This window comes from Mustela putorius, unplaced genomic scaffold, assembly GCF_011764305.1.
Source record: "Mustela putorius furo isolate JIRA1106 unplaced genomic scaffold, ASM1176430v1.1 tig00003972_pilon_pilon_pilon, whole genome shotgun sequence".
Taxonomy (NCBI): Eukaryota; Metazoa; Chordata; class Mammalia; order Carnivora; family Mustelidae; genus Mustela; species Mustela putorius.
Window position 1 is genome coordinate 25,244,705 of NW_025422115.1, and position 20,834 is coordinate 25,265,538.

General features: G+C 66.2%; 1 protein-coding gene across 2 annotated transcripts in view; it reads right to left on the reverse strand.

The window, feature by feature from the left end:
- LAMA5 (laminin subunit alpha 5) overlaps nt 1-20,834 on the reverse strand; it is a 46,881-nt gene that overhangs the window by 16,822 nt on the left and 9,225 nt on the right. Inside the window, exons 3-31 of one of the 2 annotated variants that reach the window (XM_045070728.1) lie at nt 15,895-16,012; nt 15,076-15,194; nt 14,816-14,986; nt 14,625-14,722; nt 11,039-11,154; nt 10,697-10,815; nt 10,438-10,528; nt 10,127-10,261; nt 9,922-9,984; nt 6,023-6,163; nt 5,806-5,943; nt 5,576-5,710; nt 5,361-5,495; nt 5,148-5,285; nt 4,689-4,741; nt 4,368-4,473; nt 4,201-4,253; nt 3,995-4,100; nt 3,561-3,660; nt 3,304-3,460; nt 3,052-3,190; nt 2,733-2,875; nt 2,548-2,654; nt 2,294-2,447; nt 2,024-2,184; nt 1,806-1,914; nt 1,096-1,193; nt 805-1,006; nt 563-689 (exon numbers count right to left, since the gene is read on the reverse strand). In XM_045070728.1, the coding sequence (XP_044926663.1) occupies nt 563-689; nt 805-1,006; nt 1,096-1,193; nt 1,806-1,914; nt 2,024-2,184; nt 2,294-2,447; nt 2,548-2,654; nt 2,733-2,875; nt 3,052-3,190; nt 3,304-3,460; nt 3,561-3,660; nt 3,995-4,100; nt 4,201-4,253; nt 4,368-4,473; nt 4,689-4,741; nt 5,148-5,285; nt 5,361-5,495; nt 5,576-5,710; nt 5,806-5,943; nt 6,023-6,163; nt 9,922-9,984; nt 10,127-10,261; nt 10,438-10,528; nt 10,697-10,815; nt 11,039-11,154; nt 14,625-14,722; nt 14,816-14,986; nt 15,076-15,194; nt 15,895-16,012 (3,532 nt within the window). The remainder of the gene's footprint in view (nt 1-562; nt 690-804; nt 1,007-1,095; nt 1,194-1,805; nt 1,915-2,023; nt 2,185-2,293; nt 2,448-2,547; nt 2,655-2,732; nt 2,876-3,051; nt 3,191-3,303; nt 3,461-3,560; nt 3,661-3,994; nt 4,101-4,200; nt 4,254-4,367; nt 4,474-4,688; nt 4,742-5,147; nt 5,286-5,360; nt 5,496-5,575; nt 5,711-5,805; nt 5,944-6,022; nt 6,164-9,921; nt 9,985-10,126; nt 10,262-10,437; nt 10,529-10,696; nt 10,816-11,038; nt 11,155-14,624; nt 14,723-14,815; nt 14,987-15,075; nt 15,195-15,894; nt 16,013-20,834) is intronic. The other variant, XM_045070729.1, reaches the window with a different exon arrangement.

Genomic DNA, 20,834 nt, shown 5'->3' on the forward strand with positions numbered 1-20,834 from the left:
ATCTCTGTGTCCCGCCCACACCCCACGGACCAGCCCTGGTCCTGTGGCCTCATCCCAGGGGCACTCCTGGGGTCACCAGGGAGGAAGAGATGCCACCGGACAGTGCCCTGGCTGCCAAGGAGCATGCGGCCGTGACACACAGCAGGGACCTGTGGTCCGTCTGAGGACAGCTGGCCGGGCCCACTCGCATGACGCAGGCCAGAAGCAGCCACGCACAAAGGCCCACTGGGCATAGACCTGAGCTTCACCCAGCGGAAACAAAGTACATATACACGTAGGAACGCAAGTCCCATCACCGTGTGTCCCACGGCGAACCCTCGGTTACCCTGGAATGTGACAGGGTGAATCCCGACTTTCACGTGGAGTCAGGAGCAGAGCCAGGCAGCGGGCCGGGAGGCTGGGGCTGCTGTGTGCGCTGGGCTCTGGGCCCCCCGTTTAAGGACTAAGAAAGGACGGATCTGTCCATGTCTGTGACGACCACCACAGAGCAGGGCTGTGTCAGAAGACCCCTGATGGGCTTCTCTCCCGGGGGGCCGCCCCCTGGCCCGCCACGGCCACTCACCTTGCCAGACTCGGCCCCCGCTGATGAGGACCTCCACAGCGAAGGTGGGGTGGTCGGGCTGGAAGCCGTGCAGCAGGAAGGCGTAGCGGCCCAGGGCGGGCACGTGAGTGCTGAAGACCACGGTACCCTGCAGGGAAGGAGGGGCTTGGGGAGCAGATGCAGGGGTGGGGACCCGGGCAGGGCGGGCGGCCTGGAATCCCGCCCCTGTCCGCAACCCCGTCCCTCCTGGCCCGGGCCCTCACCTGGGGGTGGCGCAGCAGCGTGGGCTCCACATCCGGGTCCACGGCAGTGGGGGGCCGAGGCTGGGGCCCCGACGGGGGTGCGCCGGGGATGAGGTCCTGCGACTGAGCCAGCGGGAGGCCAGGGGCCAGCGGCAGCACCCGGCAGTCCCTGAGGAGGATGGGCTGGGCCGGCTTCGGGAAGCGAGACAGCAGGCAGGTGGCACTGGGGACGAGTGCAGAGGTGAGGCCCTGGACCCGGCCAGTGTGCCCCTCTGGCTGCCCCGGCCCCTCCCGCCACCCCCCTCCCCACACCTGCTGGGGCCGAAGACACCATGACGGCTGACACAGCGGACCCGAGGCTCCACAAACTCCAGGCTGAAAGTCTCCACGGGCACCAGAGTGACACTGTGCTGCGGACGGACGACCGGGCATGGACACGGAAACACGGGTAGGCCCCTCCCTCACCCCTGCAACCGACCTGCGTGCCTCTTTGCACCAAGTCTCTGCCTCCTCTGGATGCTTGACCCCAGCCCTCAAGGGCAGTTTCCAGGCCAGGAGCCCATCTCAGCTGTCCTCACAGCTGCCCACCCTGCCAGAGCCCGGCTGCACGGTGGCCGCCAGCCTCCCCCTCAGCTCCAGGGAGCTGGCGCGGACACGCACACGGCGAGCACGGGTTCGGGAGAGGCCCTTCCGCCCTGCACCATCTGGCACGACATAGGTGCGTGCTACGGGCACAGCAAAACATAAGCCAGCAGAGCCGTCTGGAAACACCCCACGGGGAAGACCCAGGACGCCGCGTGGCCGACCGGGTGTCGGCATGAGACACGGCCCGGAAGCGTGGGCTGCAGGTTCTGCTGAGAAACTCCGGGACAGGCTGAGGACGCGGCGGTCAGAGCTGGGGTGGCCACAAGGGACAGCGGCGAGGGCTGGTGACGAGCCCTCGGGGCTGTTTAAAATCTTCTGAAGGACCTGACACGGCAGGGGAGTCCCGGGGGCCCGTGCAGCGGGGGTCAGGGCCTTACCAGGAAGAAGCGCGCCTGCTCGGCTGTGAGCCGGACGCTGGCCTCTGTGTCCAGGTGGAAGGCAGCCAGGTGGCGCTGGGCATCCAGTGCGGTACCCCGGCACAGGGTGCTGCGGGAAGGGGCAGGGGTGCTCAGCGGGGCGGAGGGGGGGCAGCGCTGGGGCCCGAGCCCTCCCACACAGCTCCCCCAGACTTGAATCCGTGCATCTCCCTGTGCACCTGTAAGGGCAGGGGTGGAGAGTGAGGGCCGCCTGCTGGGGGGCCCGCTGGGGGGTGTGCACGGCCACGCCCAGCTCCTGGCGGCCCTCCTCCTTGGCGTACTCCAGCACCAGCACGTAGTGGCCCGGCCGGGGCACGGCCACCTGAAGCTGAACGTCCACCTGGGGGCGGCACCATGGTCAGAGGTGGTGTCCTGTCCTGGCAATATGCACCCCACCCCCTCCCCGTACTCCAGACCCTGCCCCTCTACAAGGTCCCCAGAACACCCACGTCACTGCCCAGGCAGGCGGCCAGGGGCGGGTGTGAGGGGCTAAGCTGCTCCGTGGGGCAAGGCCGGGGTAGGCTGTTGTCCTGGCGACACAGGGCCTCCGGTCCTGCTGCAGAGGGGAAGCCGTCCAGGGGCAGGTGGCTGTAGAGGAGGCAGCTGGGGTGGGGGAGGGGGAACGTGGCTGCGGTCAGCAGGGGCGAGCAGCCCAGGCCCAGGGAGGGGCAGACCCCCCCGCCCCCACCGGGCCGGCGCTCACGTGTGCCCGGAGCGCTGGGCGGGGGGCCGGAAGGCGCAGGCCTCGGTCACCCGCAGCTGCAGGAGGGCCGCCTCGTAGTAGGTGCTGGGAAGTAAAACCACATAGTCCTGGCGGGCAGGGGATGAGGTCGGTACACTGGCCCTTGGCCCGGGCCCGGGGCCCCACCCACTCAGCCCCCACCTCACCAGGAGCACCCCTTCAGCCTCCACGAGCAGGGTCCAGGCGCCAGGGTTCAGCACGAAGGGCTCGCCGAAGCCCCTCTGGGGCACTGTGACAAAGGCAGGCTCCGTGCTGGGCGGGAAGGTGACGGGCTGGCTCTGCTCTGTGCCTGGGGACACAGAATGTGAGACCCTCGACCCTGCCCATGGGCCACCCCGGGCGGGGGAAGGGGACAGGTACGCCAGGGCCAGGGCATAGGCTGCCCCCCCCCCCCGCCCAGCCACGGGCCCAGGCGGGGCTGCAGGGAGGGGCGGGGAGCGGGCGCGGGGCCGCCCCGGCACTCACAGTTGACGCAGGTGGCCGACCTGCCCTCCTCTCGCACAGAGACGTGCCCACTCATGCTGGCGGGCCCGCGGTTGACATAGCGGAAGACCAGCCAGAAGAGGTCGGGGGAGGTCACGTTCAGCTTTGCCACAATCCTGGGCTGGTGGGGGGAAAGGGCATGGAGAACCAGGCGGCCCCTCCCCAGCCACGCCTTGCCCGCCCCCTCCATCCGCTGGGGGGGGCGCCTGAGGCCCACGCCGGGGAGGTCCCCACCTGCACGGGCGTCATCTGCGCGTAGCCCCTCCAGCTGAAGCTCTCGAACTCGAGGGGGTTGAAGCCGAAGCGCACGGTGTGGCCACCCGGCGTGGCCGCCTCCTCCAGCTCCAGGCGGAGGTCGTGCAGGTCGGGGAGGTAGTGGTCTCGCGCCGGCCTGGCCGCGGCAGAGGTGGTCAGAGGCAGCCCACAGGGTCCCCGGCGGGTGAGCCACCCAGCCAGCCCCATCCCCCCGAGCCAGGGGCGGCGGCACCCACTCGCTGCAGGTGAGGCCCTGGGTGTTGGGGCGGCATCGGCAGGCGCCTGTCCTCGGGTCACAGCCCTGTCCCAGCGCACCGCCGACGTCACACCGGCAGCCTGCGGTGGGGGGAACAAGGTCCACGCTGCTCGCTGCCTTCTCCGCCCCCACCCCGGCCTCGCGGCTCTGCCCACAGTGGGCTCTGGACCCTGCTCTGGCCACCCAGGCCCCTGGGGCTCTGTCCACTGTCTGTGGAGGGCAACAGGGACCAAGAGGCCAGCTCCGAAGGGCCACCGGGGGTTCTGGGGGGCGCAGGATGGAGGGCGGAAGATGGAGCAGCCCCTCCCTTCCGTGCCCAGCACAGGCCTCCCCAGACCAAGGTGCCCGCCTCACGCATCCTTCCCTGGCCTCAGCCTCCCCCGGGATATCGGCTGAGGGCCACGGGGCACATACTGCGGCAGCCGAAGTAGTCAGCCTGGTCTAGCCCGAAGAAGCCCTCCCGGCACGCCGCACAGGTCTGGCCGCACACGTGAGCTTTGCATGAGCATTGGCCATCACCCTGCGGCAGAGGGGTGCGGGGAGGTGAGACCATGCCGGACAGAGTGGGGTCTGGACGTGCCCGTCCCACAGCCCCCGGGCAGCTCGGGCCTCGGACTCACCGGCCGGCACTCGGCAAGTCCGCCCACCGTGCCCCGGGGATCACAGCTGCAGCCTGGCGGAGAGAGAGAAAGCCTGGACGCTGCGGGGCCGGCCCTCAGCTCCCCGCGCTGCTGCCCTCCCCCCGACTCCCCAGCGCCCCCGTGCTCCCCCCCCACCACAGACTCACGGGTGCAGCCCTCGGGATTCCCGGGACTCAGCCCCCAGAACCCGGGTTTACAGCGATCGCAGCTGGGCCCCTCCACATGGGCCCGGCACGTACAGGGGGCCTGGGCCTGGGCGAAGAAGGGACTGAGGGTCAGGACGGGTCCCTGCCCCGTCCCCCTACCCAAAACCCTCAGCCCTGGAGCCCCGACACAGCCCCACCCCTGGCCCGACCCTGGACCGGGGACCGAGGACAAGCCAGGGGAAGAAACGGCCCGAGGTTGCCAAGGCGACAGCAGCGCGGGAGTGAGGGGCGGCCCTCCCCTGACGGCCGACCAGGGCTTACCTCAGGAAGGCTGGGATCCGCCGGGGCCAGGCCGGCAGGGTGGCAGGAGCCGGCTGGAGAGAGACCCAGCCTGCGGTCACTTCGCCGTCACGGACTCCGATGGCCACAGGCCTCCCCAGGCCTGGCCCGGACCCACGCACCCACGCACCCTCCCCCACTCCAGGGAACAGGAACGAGTGCGACAAGCCATGAGGCCTGCAGACGTGTGTGTGAACGCGGGCTGCGCAGACAGCTGTGAACACGCGTGCACGAAGCCCGCGGACACAGGGCGATGGACCTGCACACCGAGGACGGAGCCACGGACACATGCATATGACCGTCCACGCGCAGCACACGGTGCTCACGTGGCCGTGCGCAGGGACGGCCGCAGGAACCCACGCAGGTGCTCACGCGGCCCGGTGCCGGGACGACACAGGAAGGACACACATGGCACGGGACAGGCCCACGGCACGCGCTCACCTTCACAGTAGGGGAAGTTGTAGGTGCCTGGCGCGCACATGTCACACCGCAGCCCCGTCACCCGGGGCCGGCAGGGGCACTGCCCGCTGCGGGAGTCGCAGGACGTGTGCAGGGAGCCCTCGGCGGAGCAGCGGCAGGCTAGACAAGGATGGCAGGGCGTGGGCATGCGGTGGGGACACGCCTGCCCTCCCTGCCCCCCGCACGGGCACTCACGGGCACAGTCGGGGAAGCCGTGGAAGCCGGGGCTGCACTCCTGGCAGGTGGTGCCCGCGTAGCCTGGGCGGCAGTGGCACATCCCGCTCGCCCTGCAGAGCTGGTCCAGGGAACCCCGGGGGTCACAGGTGCAGGCTGCAGGGGACAGGGGTTAGGTCCCGGGCGTGTGGCAGGTCCTCCTGCTCCCCTCAGGCCCCCTCCAGCCCTCTGCTCACCGCGGCAGTTAGGGTAGCCATGGTAGCCTGAGCGGCAGCGGTCACAGTGAGGGCCATCAAACTCTGGCCGACACCGGCAGTGACCAACCTCATCACAGCCCTCAGGCAGGGTCCCCACAGGGCTGCAGCCACACACTAGGGAGCAAAGCAGCACACCGGGGCCCCTAAGCCAGGCAGGCCATGCCCCGGGCCCCACACCCACCCGTGCCCGCTGGGGAGGCCTCGCTCACACTGGCAGAGAGGGAAGTGGAAGTAGCCCGGGGCACAGCGGTCACACGCGGGCCCCTCGAAGCCCTCCCGGCAGGTGCAGCGGCCCGAGTCCTGGTCACAGTCCCCATCCACCACTCCAGGGCTGGAGCACTGACACGCTGCGGGAGGGGGGACCGTGCTCAGTCGGAGAGGGGACAGGCTCCCAGGGTCAGGGGACAGGGTCAGGGCGACACTCACGCTGGCAGCTGGGGCCGTAGAAGCCCGGGGCGCAGCGCTCGCAGTGGATGCCCTGGAAGCCGGGTTTGCACACGCAGCGTCCCAGCCGTGGGTCCCTGCGGCAGGCGTTGCCCTGGGTCCCTGCGGCACTGCAGTCACAGTCTGGCGGGGGGAGGGGGGGTTCAGACGCCCGCAGACCCGGCCCTCCCCGCCACACACTCGCTCCCTCGTCTCCACACCGTGCTCACACCGCGCCAGGAGGCAGAAACTGCCAGAAGGCGGAGCCGCTGTCTGTGGAGAAGTGTGTCACAGAACCAGGGTGGCCCAAACTCGCGGGACACTGTTGGCAACGCAACTGCTAAGTCTGCGGCAGGCGCCAACACAACCGGAGAAGACGTAAAAACGAAACGGTAACAAGGCAAAAAAAGAGACTCCGATCTGATTTATGAGTAATTCTGCAGCTCAGAAAAGAGGAGGGAACATCTTATGCGCAAAAAGAAGTCACGACCACTGTTTGTTGTTCGTAGAAAGTGACGGTCTGATATTTGTAGAGCGCAGGGTGACCCCCGGCTGGACCAGAGAGAGACAGAACACTGAAATCCCTCAAGAAGAAACGCAAGTCATCCCAAACTGAAACCCGTCTGCTGCCCAACCAGGCAAGACACGGGCGGGAAGGAGGGGTCTCAGGAGACGGAGAAGCAGGAGCAGGAGCAGGAGCGAGCCCCGCCTGACCGCCACGGCCTTGCCCGCGCCATGGCTCTTCTCACGACTAGAACCAGAGGCCTCAGTTTGGCTCCTGAAGGAAAATCGAGTCATGTTCTCTTGAAAAGATGTACCTTGAACCCAGGACCCAGACGGGCCACGGACAGCAAGGTGCAGAGAAGGCAGGCAGAGACCCCAGAACATTCCAGGGAACCCAAGGCCACAAGCACCAGTGGGACGACAGGGAGCTCGCCACCCAGGTCTGCAGGATGCCCCGCAATCTAAGAGCAGGACCACGGGGTCATGGGGTGCCAAGGGCCAAAACCCCTGAGTTGGAAGGTTCTAGCAAAACCACCATCCTGGACAGAAGGGCTAGAGACTCCATCCCCAGACCCTGACGAGGTTGGAGCAGGGACGTGTGGATTTAAACACCTTAATGAACACACGTGTCAGTGGGCGTACACGTGGCGACCTGTACCCTGCACGGCTCTCACGGACCCCTCACACGTTCCCGGAACATTCCAAAGGGCATCACGTTCTAGGTGAGAAGCAAAGACCCCATCTGACCCCGGTGCAGCGAACCGCGGACTGAGCCGTCACACAAGGACAGAACGGCCGCGTCCCTGCCACGCGGGAGGGGCCGGCCAGGCGGCCCTCCGTCTCCCTCTGCCCTGTCCCCAGTCGTGGTGTGTGCTCTCTCTCAAATAAACAAACAAACAAATAAATAAATAAATAAATAGAATCTTTAAAAAAAAAAAAAAAAAGGAAGTTAGATCTCTCCCCCAAACTGAAACGAGAAAAACCCCAGCAGATCTTATAGACAGAATCTGAAGCTGTAACTTGAAAACACCAATAAATTCAGGAAACTTCTGCTACGTCTAATAAGTGGAGGAAGAAATAGAAGAAATTGGACCAGACAGTAAGAGAAACGAAAGGCACAATTCACGATGGAACGTTGTGCATGATTTTTTTCTTTTCTTTTTTTTTTTTTAAGATTTTATCTATTTGACAGAGAGACACAGCGAGAGGGAGCACAAGCAGGGGGAGCAGGAGAGGGGGAAGCAGGCTTCCCGCTGAGCAGGGAGCCCGATGCGGGGCTCGATCCCAGGACCCTGAGATCATGACCTGAGCTGAAGGCAACAGCTTAACCCACTGAGCCACCCAGGTGCCCCTGGGCGTGATTTTTATACCAATACAGTTTTAAAATCCAAAGGACACGATCTGCTAAGGAAAAATGACTCAAACCGACCTACACTGAGGTGGGAAATGAACACAAGAACCAGGCAAGAAATGATGAGCATCGAAGACCAGCAGGGTCAGGACCAGGCATCCTGCTAAGTTCCATCAAACTCCTAAGATTTGGGTGGTTTCTGGGGCACCTGGGGGCTCAGCGGATGAAGGGTCTGCCTTTGGCTCAGGTCACAGCCTCAGGGTCCTGGGATCGAGCCCCGCATCGGGCACCCTGCTCAGCGGGGAGCCTGCTTCTCTCTCTGCCTGCTGCTCCCCATTCATGTGCTCTCTCTCAAATAAATAAAATGCTAAAGGAAGGAAGGAAGGAAGGAAAAAGGCAGGAAAGGAAGGAAGAAATGGGGGACTCCGCGATGTGTAGACCGCTGTGGAGCGTAACCAAGTGTGGGTCGTTTCCCAAGTATTTTCAATTACAAAACTTAAGCAAGACGGCCCACACACACCCCACCAGAAAAACCACCAGGAAAGCTTTCATCCAGCCTCCCTTATGAATACAGACACACAGGTGCTCGCTAGGAGAGGCACGGGTAGAATTCCTCGCACGATCCGCGGCCCGGCACTGAAGCCCCAGCGGCGTGGGCCGTCTGCAGCGCCGACCCCAGGCCGGGGGGATGGGAGGGCCCCCAGCACGTCTGCTGGGCATCAACAACCCACAGCCCCAGGGCCGCTCAGCGGCTCTGCAAATCAGGTCTTCCCGGAATGCAGCCAGGCTCACGCACGTCCACACGCTCGATGCCACGATCCAGCCACGATCCAGCCACGGCGCGTGACGGCGGGGCTCCAGAGCCATGCACGATAGGACACATGGCCCTCACCATCGAGAGCAGGCCAGTACCCTCCGGCTCCTCCTGGGAGAAGGCCGCCGACCCGCGTTCCCAGCACCGAAGCGAAGCAGACACAAACACGTACGGAGAAACCGTCGAACAGCGACAGGCACGAGTGAGCGAGTGGAGCGTGTGCCATGTGCGCACGCGTCAGAGGGAGTCAGAGGCAAGAACTGCGGCCACAGGACCCACTGGGGGTCCACATGCCAGCCCAGGGAATAGGAACCCTGAAGACACAGGGCGGGAGGCCCTGCCGGGACACGGGGTGCGCGGAGAGCCGGCCCGCAGACAGAAACGTGAGCACGGAGCCTGACGACACACTCCCCAGGAAAGCAGATACGTGCTCAGGACACACTCAAAAGAAGGTCCCCTCACAGACGTGTCAAAGACACACAGGAGACAACAAATGCCAAATGCGGTCTAACCAAGACCCCGCCGGCAGCTGCGCACACCCCGTTATGAAGGGGCGTCCCGAGAGGTGCGCCCAATTCCAGACACATGGCAGGAGGTGGGGGTCCCAGCCGGCCGAGCTGACAGCCACAAGCAGGGCCCGGGGTCCGGCGAGGACCGTCTGCGCCTACAGATGCCGCTACCGTCACGTCGCCCAACACGGCTTCTTTCAAGACAGTGATTTGGCAACCTACAGCCCAGAATGTGCCAGAACAGGCAAGTCTCGTGACTCAGAACCTTCTAGGAAATTGTTTTACAGAAATTATTGAGAATTCATGGAAAGCTTGTGCTGTAAGGATGTTTACTGTAGCATTTTTTTTAGTTGGAAAGAACTTAAATTTCCAGCAATTTGGGCTTGACGGAAGAAATGCTACATCTGTCCGACGACACAGAACATGAGGAGACATGCTGACAGGAGCGGCGCAGGAGAGCCAAAGCAGCACCCAGGGCACGCGCCGGTCTGCGCCCAGCACCGGGGGCAGCGCCTGGGAGGGGCCCGGCTGTGGGGGAGGGGCCGCGCGACAGTGACGCGACTCTGGGTACCCCTGTTCTGCTTCATGCAGTAGGTCTCCTAACACGAAGACGCATCACATGCATGAAAACACAAGAGCCGGACATGACCCCACACGACAATCCCACTCTCAGGGGGACCTCCGTGGGGGCCAGGGCGGGACAGGGGCCTCGGCGGACACTTACTCACGATCTGTCCCGCCGGCAGCACTTGCTCTCCGGTGTCATTGGGGGAGAAGGAGGGCACCGCTGAGGGAAGAGAGCACGGGTTAGCCGGGTCAGCTTGGCGCGGCCGGAGGGGCAGACAGGACCAAGGGCTCCGCCCCGGGTCCCCCACAGGGCTCTGGGGACTGTGGCCCAGCCCCCCCCGCCCCCCAGCCGACGCCCTCACGGTAGCAGCGCGGGAAGCCGGTGAAGCCCTCGGCGCAGGCGGCGCAGTGCTCGCCCGTGAAGTTGGGCCGGCAGTAGCAGCGGCCCGTCAGGTCCTCACACGTCCCGTCCATGAAGTCCGACTCGCAGCTGCAGCCTGGGCGGGCACCGGGGCCTCGTGAGACCCCGAGTCGGGGGCCACGGGACTGGCTCTGCCTCCCCAGCGCGGGCAAGGGGGAGGAGAGCCAGGCCGGGCCTCCTGGAGCAGCACGGGGGGCCCCCCCGACACCCCCGTCCCCCAGGAGCCCCCCTCCCTGGGCTGACCCCACTCACGGCGGCAAGCATGGGGAGAGTCGAGGGGCTGGTCTGGGGCCCGGAAGAAGCCGGGCAGGCAGCGCTCACAGTTGATGCCGGTGGTGTGATGCTGGAGCCGGACGGGGCTGCTGAGTGCGGAGACCCTCCCGCCCCCCAACTCCCCCCACTCTGGTCCTGGGTGCACCATGCCGGGGGCCCCGGGCCACCACCTCATGCCCCGGCCCAGCCAGCTTGCCACCACGGGCCCCTCCGCCCCCCCGCCCCCCCCAACTCCCACCTGGCAGTCGATGCACACGCCCCCTCCCTGGTAGACGTTGTCCTGGTTCTGGCTGGCGCTGAGCCGGTCTACCTCAGGGTCATAGAAGCAGTCATCGGCGTGGCCATGGCAGTTGCAGGCTGGAGAGAAGGGGCAGAGCTGTTACAGGCCTCCCAGGACCCGCCTCGCAGGGACCCCCAGGGCACATCTCACAAACCACCAGCGGCCCCGGATGTGGCTGGTGTGGGGGACGGCACACACCACGTGGCCGGGGCAGAGCTGGGCGAGTGGGGCGGGGGCTGCTGGTGAGGAGGGCGTGCGTGCCGGTGAGCAGGAGCCGGTGAGCAGGGGCTGGACACTCACACTGGCACTCGTTGGCGCTGTCGGCGGTGGCCGGCTTCCACGGCCGCTGGTGGAAGCCGGGGCAGCAGCGGTCGCAGGAGCCCCCACACGTGTTGTGCTGACAGGTGCACTGCAGCCTGTGGGGACACGGGACAGGAGGGGCCACACTGTGGACCTGGGGGCACAGGGGCCGCACCCAGCCTTCACGGAGCGGAGCAGGAGGGACTGGATGTGTTGGCGGGTGGGGACTGGGACGGGGACGGAGTGGTCAGTGCGGGCGGGCCCCACCTGCAGAGCACCTGGCCAGGTCCTTCAGGACCGAGCTAACCCCTCCTTGCCACGGCCGGGCCCTCAGGCCGAGCCCACAGCCTCCCTGGGCAGGGGTGGAGGCCCGGGTCTCCCTCAGCAGTATGAGCTCAGCCAGACGCCCCCATGCTTCCAGGGTGCCTCCCCAGGGGCAAAGGGCCAGGAACGGCTTCCTCTTCCAGCGGGGGTGGACACCAGGCAGAGGTTGGAATCCTGCCAGCCGTTCTAGAGAGCGGCTCCTGCCGGCTCAGGGGGACAGCTGGCCACGGCTCAGGCCTGAGGTCGCAGCCTCCTACCACTCACACACCCCTACCAGAGTCGCACCCGACACGCCCCTCCATGACTCAGCCACAGTGGGGCTGCCTGCTCGGTGGGCCTGGGGCCAACACCACACCTGCTATGCTTGGTACCGAGCTGGACCTTGGAAGCTGGTCAGCGGAGCCCCAGGCCTCAGACCACATGGTCAGAGCCCAGTCCCCGGCAACCCAAAGTGTCTGCAGGGCCCTGGGAATCAACACTGTGGCCCTCGGGGTCTGGGCCATTTGGAGGGCCTCTGGGGGACAGGGAGCAGGAGCAGCTCCAGGAAGCCAGCCTGTCTCCGCCCTGGCTCTGCCAGTTTGATGTTGGACCTGCAGCTGGCGTCTGGCTGGGCCGCGGTCTGTGTAGGGCACCGGGAAACGACCTAGGACGGGAGCCGGGCGGGGACACCACAGGTCACTGGGCCAAGGACCCCACAAAAACCCTGGGGAGCGACCATCCCCCACCAAGCACAGACGAGGCATTGCCGCAGGACCAGCGGGACACAATGTGGCCGGGCCTGTCAACGCAACAGTCGGCATGGTCCAACCCCAGGAATCGGGGAGCAAGTAGGTAGAAACCATAAAATAAGAATGCTTAAAGTTATATACCAAACACAGAAACTAACTAAAACACAGGAATTGCAATGCTATGAAAAACAGACAGATGTGGGACGCCTGGGTGGCTCCGTGGGTTGGGCCTCTGCCTTCGGCTCAGGTCATGATCTCAGGGTCCTGGGATCAAGCCCCACATCGGGCTCTCTGCTTGGTGGGAAGACTGTTTCTACCTCTCTCTCTGCCTGCCTCTCTGCCTACTTGTGATCTCTGTCTGTGTCAAACAAATAAATAAAATCTTAAAAAAAAAAAAAGAGAGAGATGTGGCCAAAGAACCAGACACAACTTCTACAGATGGAAAATAAAATCACTGCAACTGAAGACAGCGGACGGACAACACCCGGCTGGAGGTTCGGTGATCCCAAGAACCGACCCAGAGCAGCTCAGAAGGCAGAGAGGGGACCACAAGAGACATTCAGAGACAGAAGGAGACCACAGGGAGATGCGTCCACGGCACGGGATTCCAGAAAGAGGAAAGAGGTAGAAGGGAGAGCTGATGGCCAGGAAAGGTCTTGAATGAACGACACACACTCTCAGATTCAAAAGGCGGGAGTCAGGCCTCTGGGTGGCTCAGTGGTTAAGCGTCTGCCTTTGGCCTCAGGTCATGATCCAGGGGTCCTGGGATCGAGATTGGGCTTCCTGCTTAGCGGGAAGCCTGCTTCTCCCACCCCCCCCACCTGTGTTCCCTTTCTGTCTCTTTCTCTCTCTGGGTCAAATAAATAAATAATCTTCTAAAAAAAAAAAAAAAGAAAAAGAAAGAAAAGGGCAGGAGTCCTGAGCCACGGAAGACCTACGGCTGCTGGCTGCCCTAGAGGAAATCCGCAGAGAACCGGGGGAAGGTCACAGCACCCTCCAGCAGGGGCAGACAAGCCAGAGGGGCAACAACGCAGGTGACTGTGGACTCTGCCAACCATCGAGACGCCAGGTGACGCGTTGGCATGGCCGCCAACCGGAGTTCTGCAGCCAGCTCAACTACCCCGAGGGGAAAGCTGACACAGCTGCCGCGGCAGCGGTCATCGGACAGGGACACGGCCTCACGGCAACACCAACCAGAGGACGCACTTTGGGCAAAGGGAACCGAGTGGCCAGGGGTGCAAGGTGAGTCAAGGAGCGGCGCAGGTCAAGGGCCTGGGCGGGTCAGGAGGCGGCTCCCAGGCCGCAGGGACAGAGCGCCTGCTTACAGGGCCGTGTGGGCAGACGCGACAACGGGTCAACCACGCCCATCACGAGGGCCGCCACTGCCGTGAACAGTCCTGCCCCCGGCTGAACACGGGTGTCCCCGAGAACACACAGACTAGTCCCCGCGGTGATGGTATCTGGACGTGGGGCCTGTGAGGGGTGATTAGGTCTTAAGGATGGAGCCCCCATCAGTGGGCGTAGTGTCCTTGTAAAAGGACCCCAGAGAGCTCCCTCACCCCCTGTGCCACGTGAGGACACCCCGAAACGTGGGCCCTTGTCGGCCTCGAGAACAGCGGTAAGTTTGTTTACGAGCCCCTCGTCTACAGTATGTGGTGACGGCGACCCAACCGGACTGAGACAGCAACCGAAGCAAGACTCGGAACTTCCAAACCAAAGGAAGGGGGAGTGAGTAAGGGGTTCAGAGCAGAGCGAGGCAGGCAGCTGGCAAAGCGGTGCTGTGATGGGGGGAGAGGGTGCAGGTGGGGACGGGGACGGTGGTCCGGGCAGGGCTGATGGCTGGACACGACGGGGTCGGGGTACGAAGGGCCGGAGCTCTCCCGGAAGAAGCGGCTGCGGCGCAGGGCACGGGAGCAGGGTGCGCAGGGCAGCCCGGTGCCCCAAAACACGGTGTGTGGGAGGTGCTGGTGTCCGTGCTTCTGGAAAAACCGCCCAGCCCAGCCCACCCCTCGCGCCCCCAGGCAGAGCCGGGCGCGGGCACACCCTGGTACAGGGGAGTCAGAGCGGACGCCAACGCCTCCCCAGCAAGTAAGGGCCGCCCGCCGCTCCTCTGAGGCTGGTCTGGTGCCCGCGGGCGCCCCTCTCTGCCAGCGCACTGGGCACTGAACTTCCCAGAGCCACCAGCAGCGCCTGAGCTCCGGAAGCCGTGCGCAGAGACCACGCCCGGTGGCAAGGGAGCAGCTGGGGACAGCAAGGAGCGTCTTATCCGTGTCCTGAGGGACAGGGACGCGCAGCCTCAGGCCAAGGACACCCCCACTGCTCCACACAGGGCCCCGGCTTCTGCGGGGGTGGCAGGGGCCTCTGGCTACCGTGCCAGGTCCTCCCAGGCACGGGACAGCCCTGCACTTCGCCACACACCTAAGGGGATGGAGGCCAGGGGTGGCCACGCAGGACGAGGGACACAGTGGGCAGTAGAACTGGGTCTCCCGCTCCCTGCACTGGGAAGGGGATGAGGAGGATAGGGGCAGCCTCACCTGTAGGGGTCTGTGGGGTCTTGGGCATCGCAGACGTCCGCGTGGCCGTGGCAGACACAGCGGCCGCCAATGCTGATGTCCTTGATGCTGTAGTAGTACTGTTGGGGGGAGGGGCAGTGAGTGCCACGGCCCCCTGCCCCAGCCGGGCCCCGCCGGCCCCACAGCCCCTCCGGACCCCGGCCGCGCCTCACCCGCCGGGTGACGGTGGGGTCCCGCAGTGCCTTGCCCATGAGGTGGCCCAGCAGCGTGTTGGTGCGCAGGAGCCGCAGGCGCACGTTGCTGGCTTTGGTGAACTCCCGCAGCAGGGGTGAGGAGGAGAAGTTCCTGGCCCCCGGGCGCCCGTTCACCAGGGACACCACAATCTGCACGCGGGGCAGAGGGTCAAGCCGGGGGGGGGGGCACCCTCCCATGAGCGGGGGCCCCCGCCCCCGCCTGTGGCCCTGGGGCCCACCTCGCCGTTCTCCAGGGGCACGATCCTCGAGTGCTCGGTGGAACAGATGACATGGTCGTCCCGCGCGATGCGCTCCAGCGTCTGCGGCCCGAACCGCTCCAGGCAGTCCCTCTTGGACGCTGTGGGGACGCGGGACCCCAGAGTGCGCTGGAGCACTGCCACTCCCCGACGGGCCGCCCCGCCACCCCCGCGGCGCCGGGTTGAAGGAGGAGGGAGGTGCCTCCCCAGGAGGGCACGGAGGACGGGGCGGCCCCTGCCCGAGCCCAGAAACCCTGCACTTGCGCACGCCTTGAGGACTGACCCCTCCCGGCCTTTGCCACGCGTGCCTCTCTCTGCAGAGACAAGTGCCCACCACGTCCCCATCCTTGGACGTCCATTTCCAACTGCTCTCGCCCATGGAGTTTTGGGGGACCCGTGGCCGAGGCCCACCCAATCGCAGGCTCCCATGGCGATCGGTCACGGAGGCCTCGGACGTGGCAGGCTAGGGAGCCAGCGCGCCCCCCACCCTTGTTCCTTCAGGAGCTGCCGGACCATGAAGCCGGTCGAGAGGGAGGCAAGAGGTAGCGCCAGGGACACCTGGTGCCTCCAGCCTCTGGGCCCAGCCGTGCCCCACATCAGGGACAGGAGCTGCTTACCACGCACCTGCCCTGGGAAGGCACGTCTGACGCCCCTGACACATGCGGGAGGGAGGGCCTGAGGGCTGGCCTGCCATGTGGGGACGCTGAAGGAGCCCAGCCACAGCAGCCCACCCCAGGGGAGCCCAGCCACAGCAGCCCACCCCAGGGGACGGCCCCCATCAGCCCCCACCCGGAGACTCACAAGCAAAGAACTGCCATGGCTGGTAGGTGTGGCCGAAGTCTGTGGACCGCTCCAGCACCCAGAGGTCTGGCCGCGGCGAGTTGGCGAACTTGATCAGCACGTAGGCCACGTGGAAGACCTGGGGAGGGGCGGTGTTGACGTCCCAGGGCCCCTCCACTCAGCTCAGGGCCCCCAACACTCGGGGTGCCGCCCCAACCTGTGAGGTGGGCTCTTTTCCCACACTGGCCATCTGGGGATCTGGCCTGTGGGGGCCAGCCAGCTCAGAGAGCGGCCCCCAGCTCACTTGGGCCCGTGGCTGAGGCTGGCCCCGGGGACACAGAGGCAAAGGGTAGGACCCCCCAGTTTCTGAAGGTCTCCCCTCCTGGGCCGAGGGGCGCCTCCCTCCATCGCTGCCCTAGAAGCACAGGGGTCAGGCTCGGAGGCCACAGACGGACCTGTGGGGGCTAGGATGGAGGGGCACACAGGGGCAGCCTGTCCAGCGTCCAGGCAGTGAGGCCAGCGGCCTGGACAGGAGCTCATTCCACGGTCCCCGAAGCTCCGGCGGCCAGGCCTGGGCAGGTGGCCGGAGGATAGCCCAGCTCCCACACAGGCCTCTCCAAACAGCCGGCAGCTCAGGACGGGGCCCCCGTCCCAGCCCCACCCTGGTTAGCCCCTCGTCATTCTCAGGGCTGACTCAGGACCTGCCCCCTCTCCCTCTGACTGGCCCATGGACACCGAGGCCCCAGGGACAGGCGCTGTCCTCCCCAGGAGGCCCCGGTGGGGTAGGCAGACCAGGGAATGAGGCCTCTCGGGACTGGGCCGGGGAGACCCCAGCAGCCCAGGAGCTGGAAGCTGGAGCATCATGGAGCCCTGGGCATGTCAGGGCAGCTCTGAGACAGGGGAAGGGTGAAGCTGAACCTCCAGAGGCCCCAAGAACCCCTCGAGCCCCAGCCAGACCCGCCTGTCCTGTTCTGTCGCTGGTCCCAGCACAACCCCGCTTCCAGGCAGCGCTCATGCCTGTCTCTCACCTCTTCCAGACCGGAGGTCGGCATCCTGGGATGCCCCTGTGTATTGCGCCCCTGGGGGCTAGCTGAGGCCCCTCCTCTGTCGATTGGCCCCCCAGGCCTGCACCCCAGCAGGTCTGAGCCCTGGCCCCCCAACCCCATCTGGCTGGGTTCTCGTTGCCAAAGGTACCCCTCATCCAGCGCCCCAGGGACGTACTACATGGCAAGGGATCCCCACATCAGCACCCAGAGCCCCCAGCCCCAGGTCACAGTTCCTAGGAAAGGGCCCTGAGAACTGCCTGTGGGCTCAATGATGAGGCAGGGCCACCGAGACCCCTCCGAGGGCAGCCAGCAGAGAGGCCCACCCTCACACGCCGCGCTTGTCTGGGGCGTCCCCGCTCGCACACTTCCCGGGCTGGCACCTGAGCGCCCACCCCAGCCTCAGCCTGCGCGCGTGCGGACCACAGGGCAGCGATCGCTGCAGGGAGGGATGATGGTGGTTTCCAGGCCCTGGGGCTCCGAGGGCCAGCCAGTGCCTCCCCCGCTCCCAGCCCTCTGCCCCAAAGTCAAGGGAACAACAAAGCAGGCAGGGCCACGGTCCAGGCTCGCCTCTGGGCAGGGTGTGCTCGGGCTCCGAGGAGACCCAGGCAGGGAAGGCAGCGGGACTGGAGACATCCCCAGTTTGCACTGGGAGGGCCAGACACTCAAGAGGAGTGGGAGGTCCCAGACCAGGGCAGACACAGCCAGTGGACATGCCCCCTCGGGGGCCTGGGACGCGAGCCCATACGGCCATCCCAGGCCCCTCCCACGGGCACCCCCAGGTAGGCAGTGAACTGTGCACCAGCCTCAGGGGTGACATCCCGCTCCGGGCCATCCCCCGCACCCTCATCGGCGCCCCACCACACAGGGCAGGGGCCCCTTTAAGGCTGCCCGAGGCCCAGAGTCCGCCCCCCACCCCCCATCAACCTGAGGCCACTGTGGTGATCCCACGGGGAAGGTGGGCACGGGTTGCTAAGAATGGGGGTGGGAGGGGGCGCGAGGGGGAGGGAGGTCTGGGCCCCTGAGATACGCCTTCTGAGTCCTGCCCTTTCCAGAAGGCCGCGTTCTGTTCGGGCTGCCACAGAGACTGGCCCAGCTCCTGCAGGAGCGCCTCTCCCCAGGGTGGGAGCAGCCAGGCTCGGACGCCCTCGCCCCACTAGCCCCACCCACTGGGGGAGGGGCTTCAGTCGGTGGGCGGGGGCGGGGCTACTGACCCTCCACCCAACCTGGCACCTTGGCTGACCCTCAAGCGTTCCAGGGAGCTCTGGGGGGACCTCCCATGGCTCCCATGCCAGGAGGGGTCTCTGTGAGGAAGGGGTCACAGCAAGAAGGGCGGGGAGTAGGGGACACTGGGTTGTGCAGGACGCCCACAGGCCGTTCTTGGGGGGTGGCCGGCAGCTCGGCCCCCACCAAAGCCCAGAGGAACTTAAGGTTTCCCAGCCAGCCCCCCTGGGACCCACCCCCGCCTTTCCCTGAGCGAGGCCGCCGGGCTGCCCTCTCTGCTGGCCAGCTCTGTCCCTCCCCCAGTCGGCGCTGGTCGCATTCTTCCCAGCCGAGAGCACTTGCACGAATATTGACTCAAACGCACCGATCAGGCAGGACCAGGGTGTGGAAGCATCTGCCCCGTGCGCAGCGTCCTGGGACCCGCTTAAGGACCCTCCATCCGTGCGCCACCTCGCCAGTCACACGGGCCCTCAACTGCTGTCCCCACGGCCCTGGGCTGAAGGGGAGGAAGCCGTGCGCCTTGCACGCCCCATCTGTCCCTAGCAGGGTTGGGTTGCCAGGACCCCACAGCGGCCCCAGACAGGCCCCGGGAGCACAAGCAGACCCCTGAACCTCCCAAGACCCAGCCTTCCCCCACTGGCCTGCCCGCTCCTCGCCACCGCCAACGGGGGCTGACCTTTCCTGCTGCCGCAAAGTTCTGGGCAGAAGAAAAGAAATGTCTTTTAACGCATAAAGGCGAACAAAAGCCTGCTGAGTTATTTTTAAAAATTGGGCTATTTTGGGGTCAGGCACGTCTCCAGCACAGCAGCCGGACCTGCCTCTCGGCTGCCGCGGCCCCAGCCCCCACGCCTGGCCTGAGCGCCGAGGGTCAGGGCTCCGCAGCAGGCAGCACAGCCCCAGGGACCATGGCCGGAGGGGGGCTGGGGCCGGGTCAAGAGGCCAGGGTGGGTTCCAGGGTTCAGTGGCTGCAGGGCCCCGGCTGTCCCTTCCACTCCCAGGACAGGGAGCGGGGGGCAGTAGGAAGACAAACATAGCAGGGGTGTGGGTTGGGACACAGTGTCTCCCCAGAGCGCAGAGCGGGCAGATACCACCTACCCCTGGAAGTGGGCAAGCAGGAGTCAGCGGCCCTGGTGGGGGTGCTGCGGGGGGGGGGGGGCGTGGGTCGTGCACAGGGCTGGGGCCTGGACAACACGGGGAGGGCTAACCAGAACACTGCTGCCGCAGACCCCGCCGCGGCCTCTGGAGCCCCCGGGCACGGGAAGGGGGGCAGAGGGGGACGGCTGGTCAGCAGCCACTTGGGCTGGGGCACCACGTCACCAAGAGCACGGCTGTGGCCGGCACAGCCTACCCCCGCCCTGGCCCATCTCAGGGCTGGGAAGACCCAGGCTGGCCCTCGTGCCCCTGTCCCAGGGGAGGAGGGAGCCTGTCCGCCACCCCCCGGCCCGGCCCCGTTCCGCTGGGCCGGCCAGCGTGAATCACCAGGCAGTCTGTGACTCAGCCCTGGCCCCACAGGAAGCAGGGCCCCACGCTGATGCCCGGGACGGGCCAGGGTCCCAGGCTGTGGCCGGGCGGAAGCAGGAAGCCCCTCCTAGCCAGGCGTCCGGGCTTCCCCTTGGAGTGAGCCCTGGGACACCCAGACCTCCTGGATCCTCCCCCACCCCAGACTGCCAGAGCCCACCTTCAGGGCCCCGCACCCCCAGATCCGCCCACCCTCCCCGCAGAGACCCCCATCTGGAACAGTGCAGAGTAATGGCAGAGCAGGGCGGGCGTGCCTCCTGGAGCCCCAGCTGGTTAGATGAGCGCCGCCGACCAGCCTGGCAAGCTCCAGGAGGGGCAGGGGTCGCGGGCAGGAGGGCAGAACACGGAAACGCAGGACACGCTTGGTGGCTTCAGGGCCTCGCTCTGCCAGTTGGGGCACTCAGGGCACAGGTGTGCAGCGCGGGGGGAGACCTTTGGGGAAGAGGGGCTGGGAGGGCCCGGACAGGTGCGCGGGGCCCCGCCGGCGAGAGCGGAGGACGACTATCCTACGTGGCTCAGCGCTTGGCTATTCCAAGACCCCCACCGCCAGGGGCTGTCGCCGTCTCCTCCTCCTGCAGCCTGGCCCGGGTCAGGCCAGATGGTCAGTCGTGGACCACAGGACACAGAGTTTATCCCCAAGGGGAGCCCCCAAACCTAAACAGTTTAGTCTCGGTGAGTGGTGCTGCTGGAGACCAGTGCGTGGGGTTGTTTAAACATAGAGAACTGGAGGCTTTGGGGGCCCACCGGGGTGGGGGGAGGGGGGGAAGGCACGGATCCGGCCTGAGTACGCCGGGACGGCCACAGGCAAGCGCGTCTGCAAGCGTGTCAGCGATGAGATGGATGAGATGCGCAGGGCTGGCGACAAATGGCCCCTGGGCCTGGGCGGCGCCTCCGGCCCCACATCCTCTGAGCAAAGGAACCTGCTCATTCTCATGAGGAGGGGCGGGGCCTGTACTGGAGAAGGGGTGTCTACCCCACGGACGCCACCAGGACCCCAGCTCAAGGGCCCGTGTCCAGTCCAGCCCGCATACCTGTCCCTGGTGGGGGCTCAGTAACCAGAGCCCGGCCAGCCTTGCCCATACTTCCTGCCACTTCCCTTGAACAACCCCACTGACATTCCCAGGGTGCCGGCCCCATGGCCAAGTGCCCAGCCGGGCCAGACAGCTGGGCCAGTGG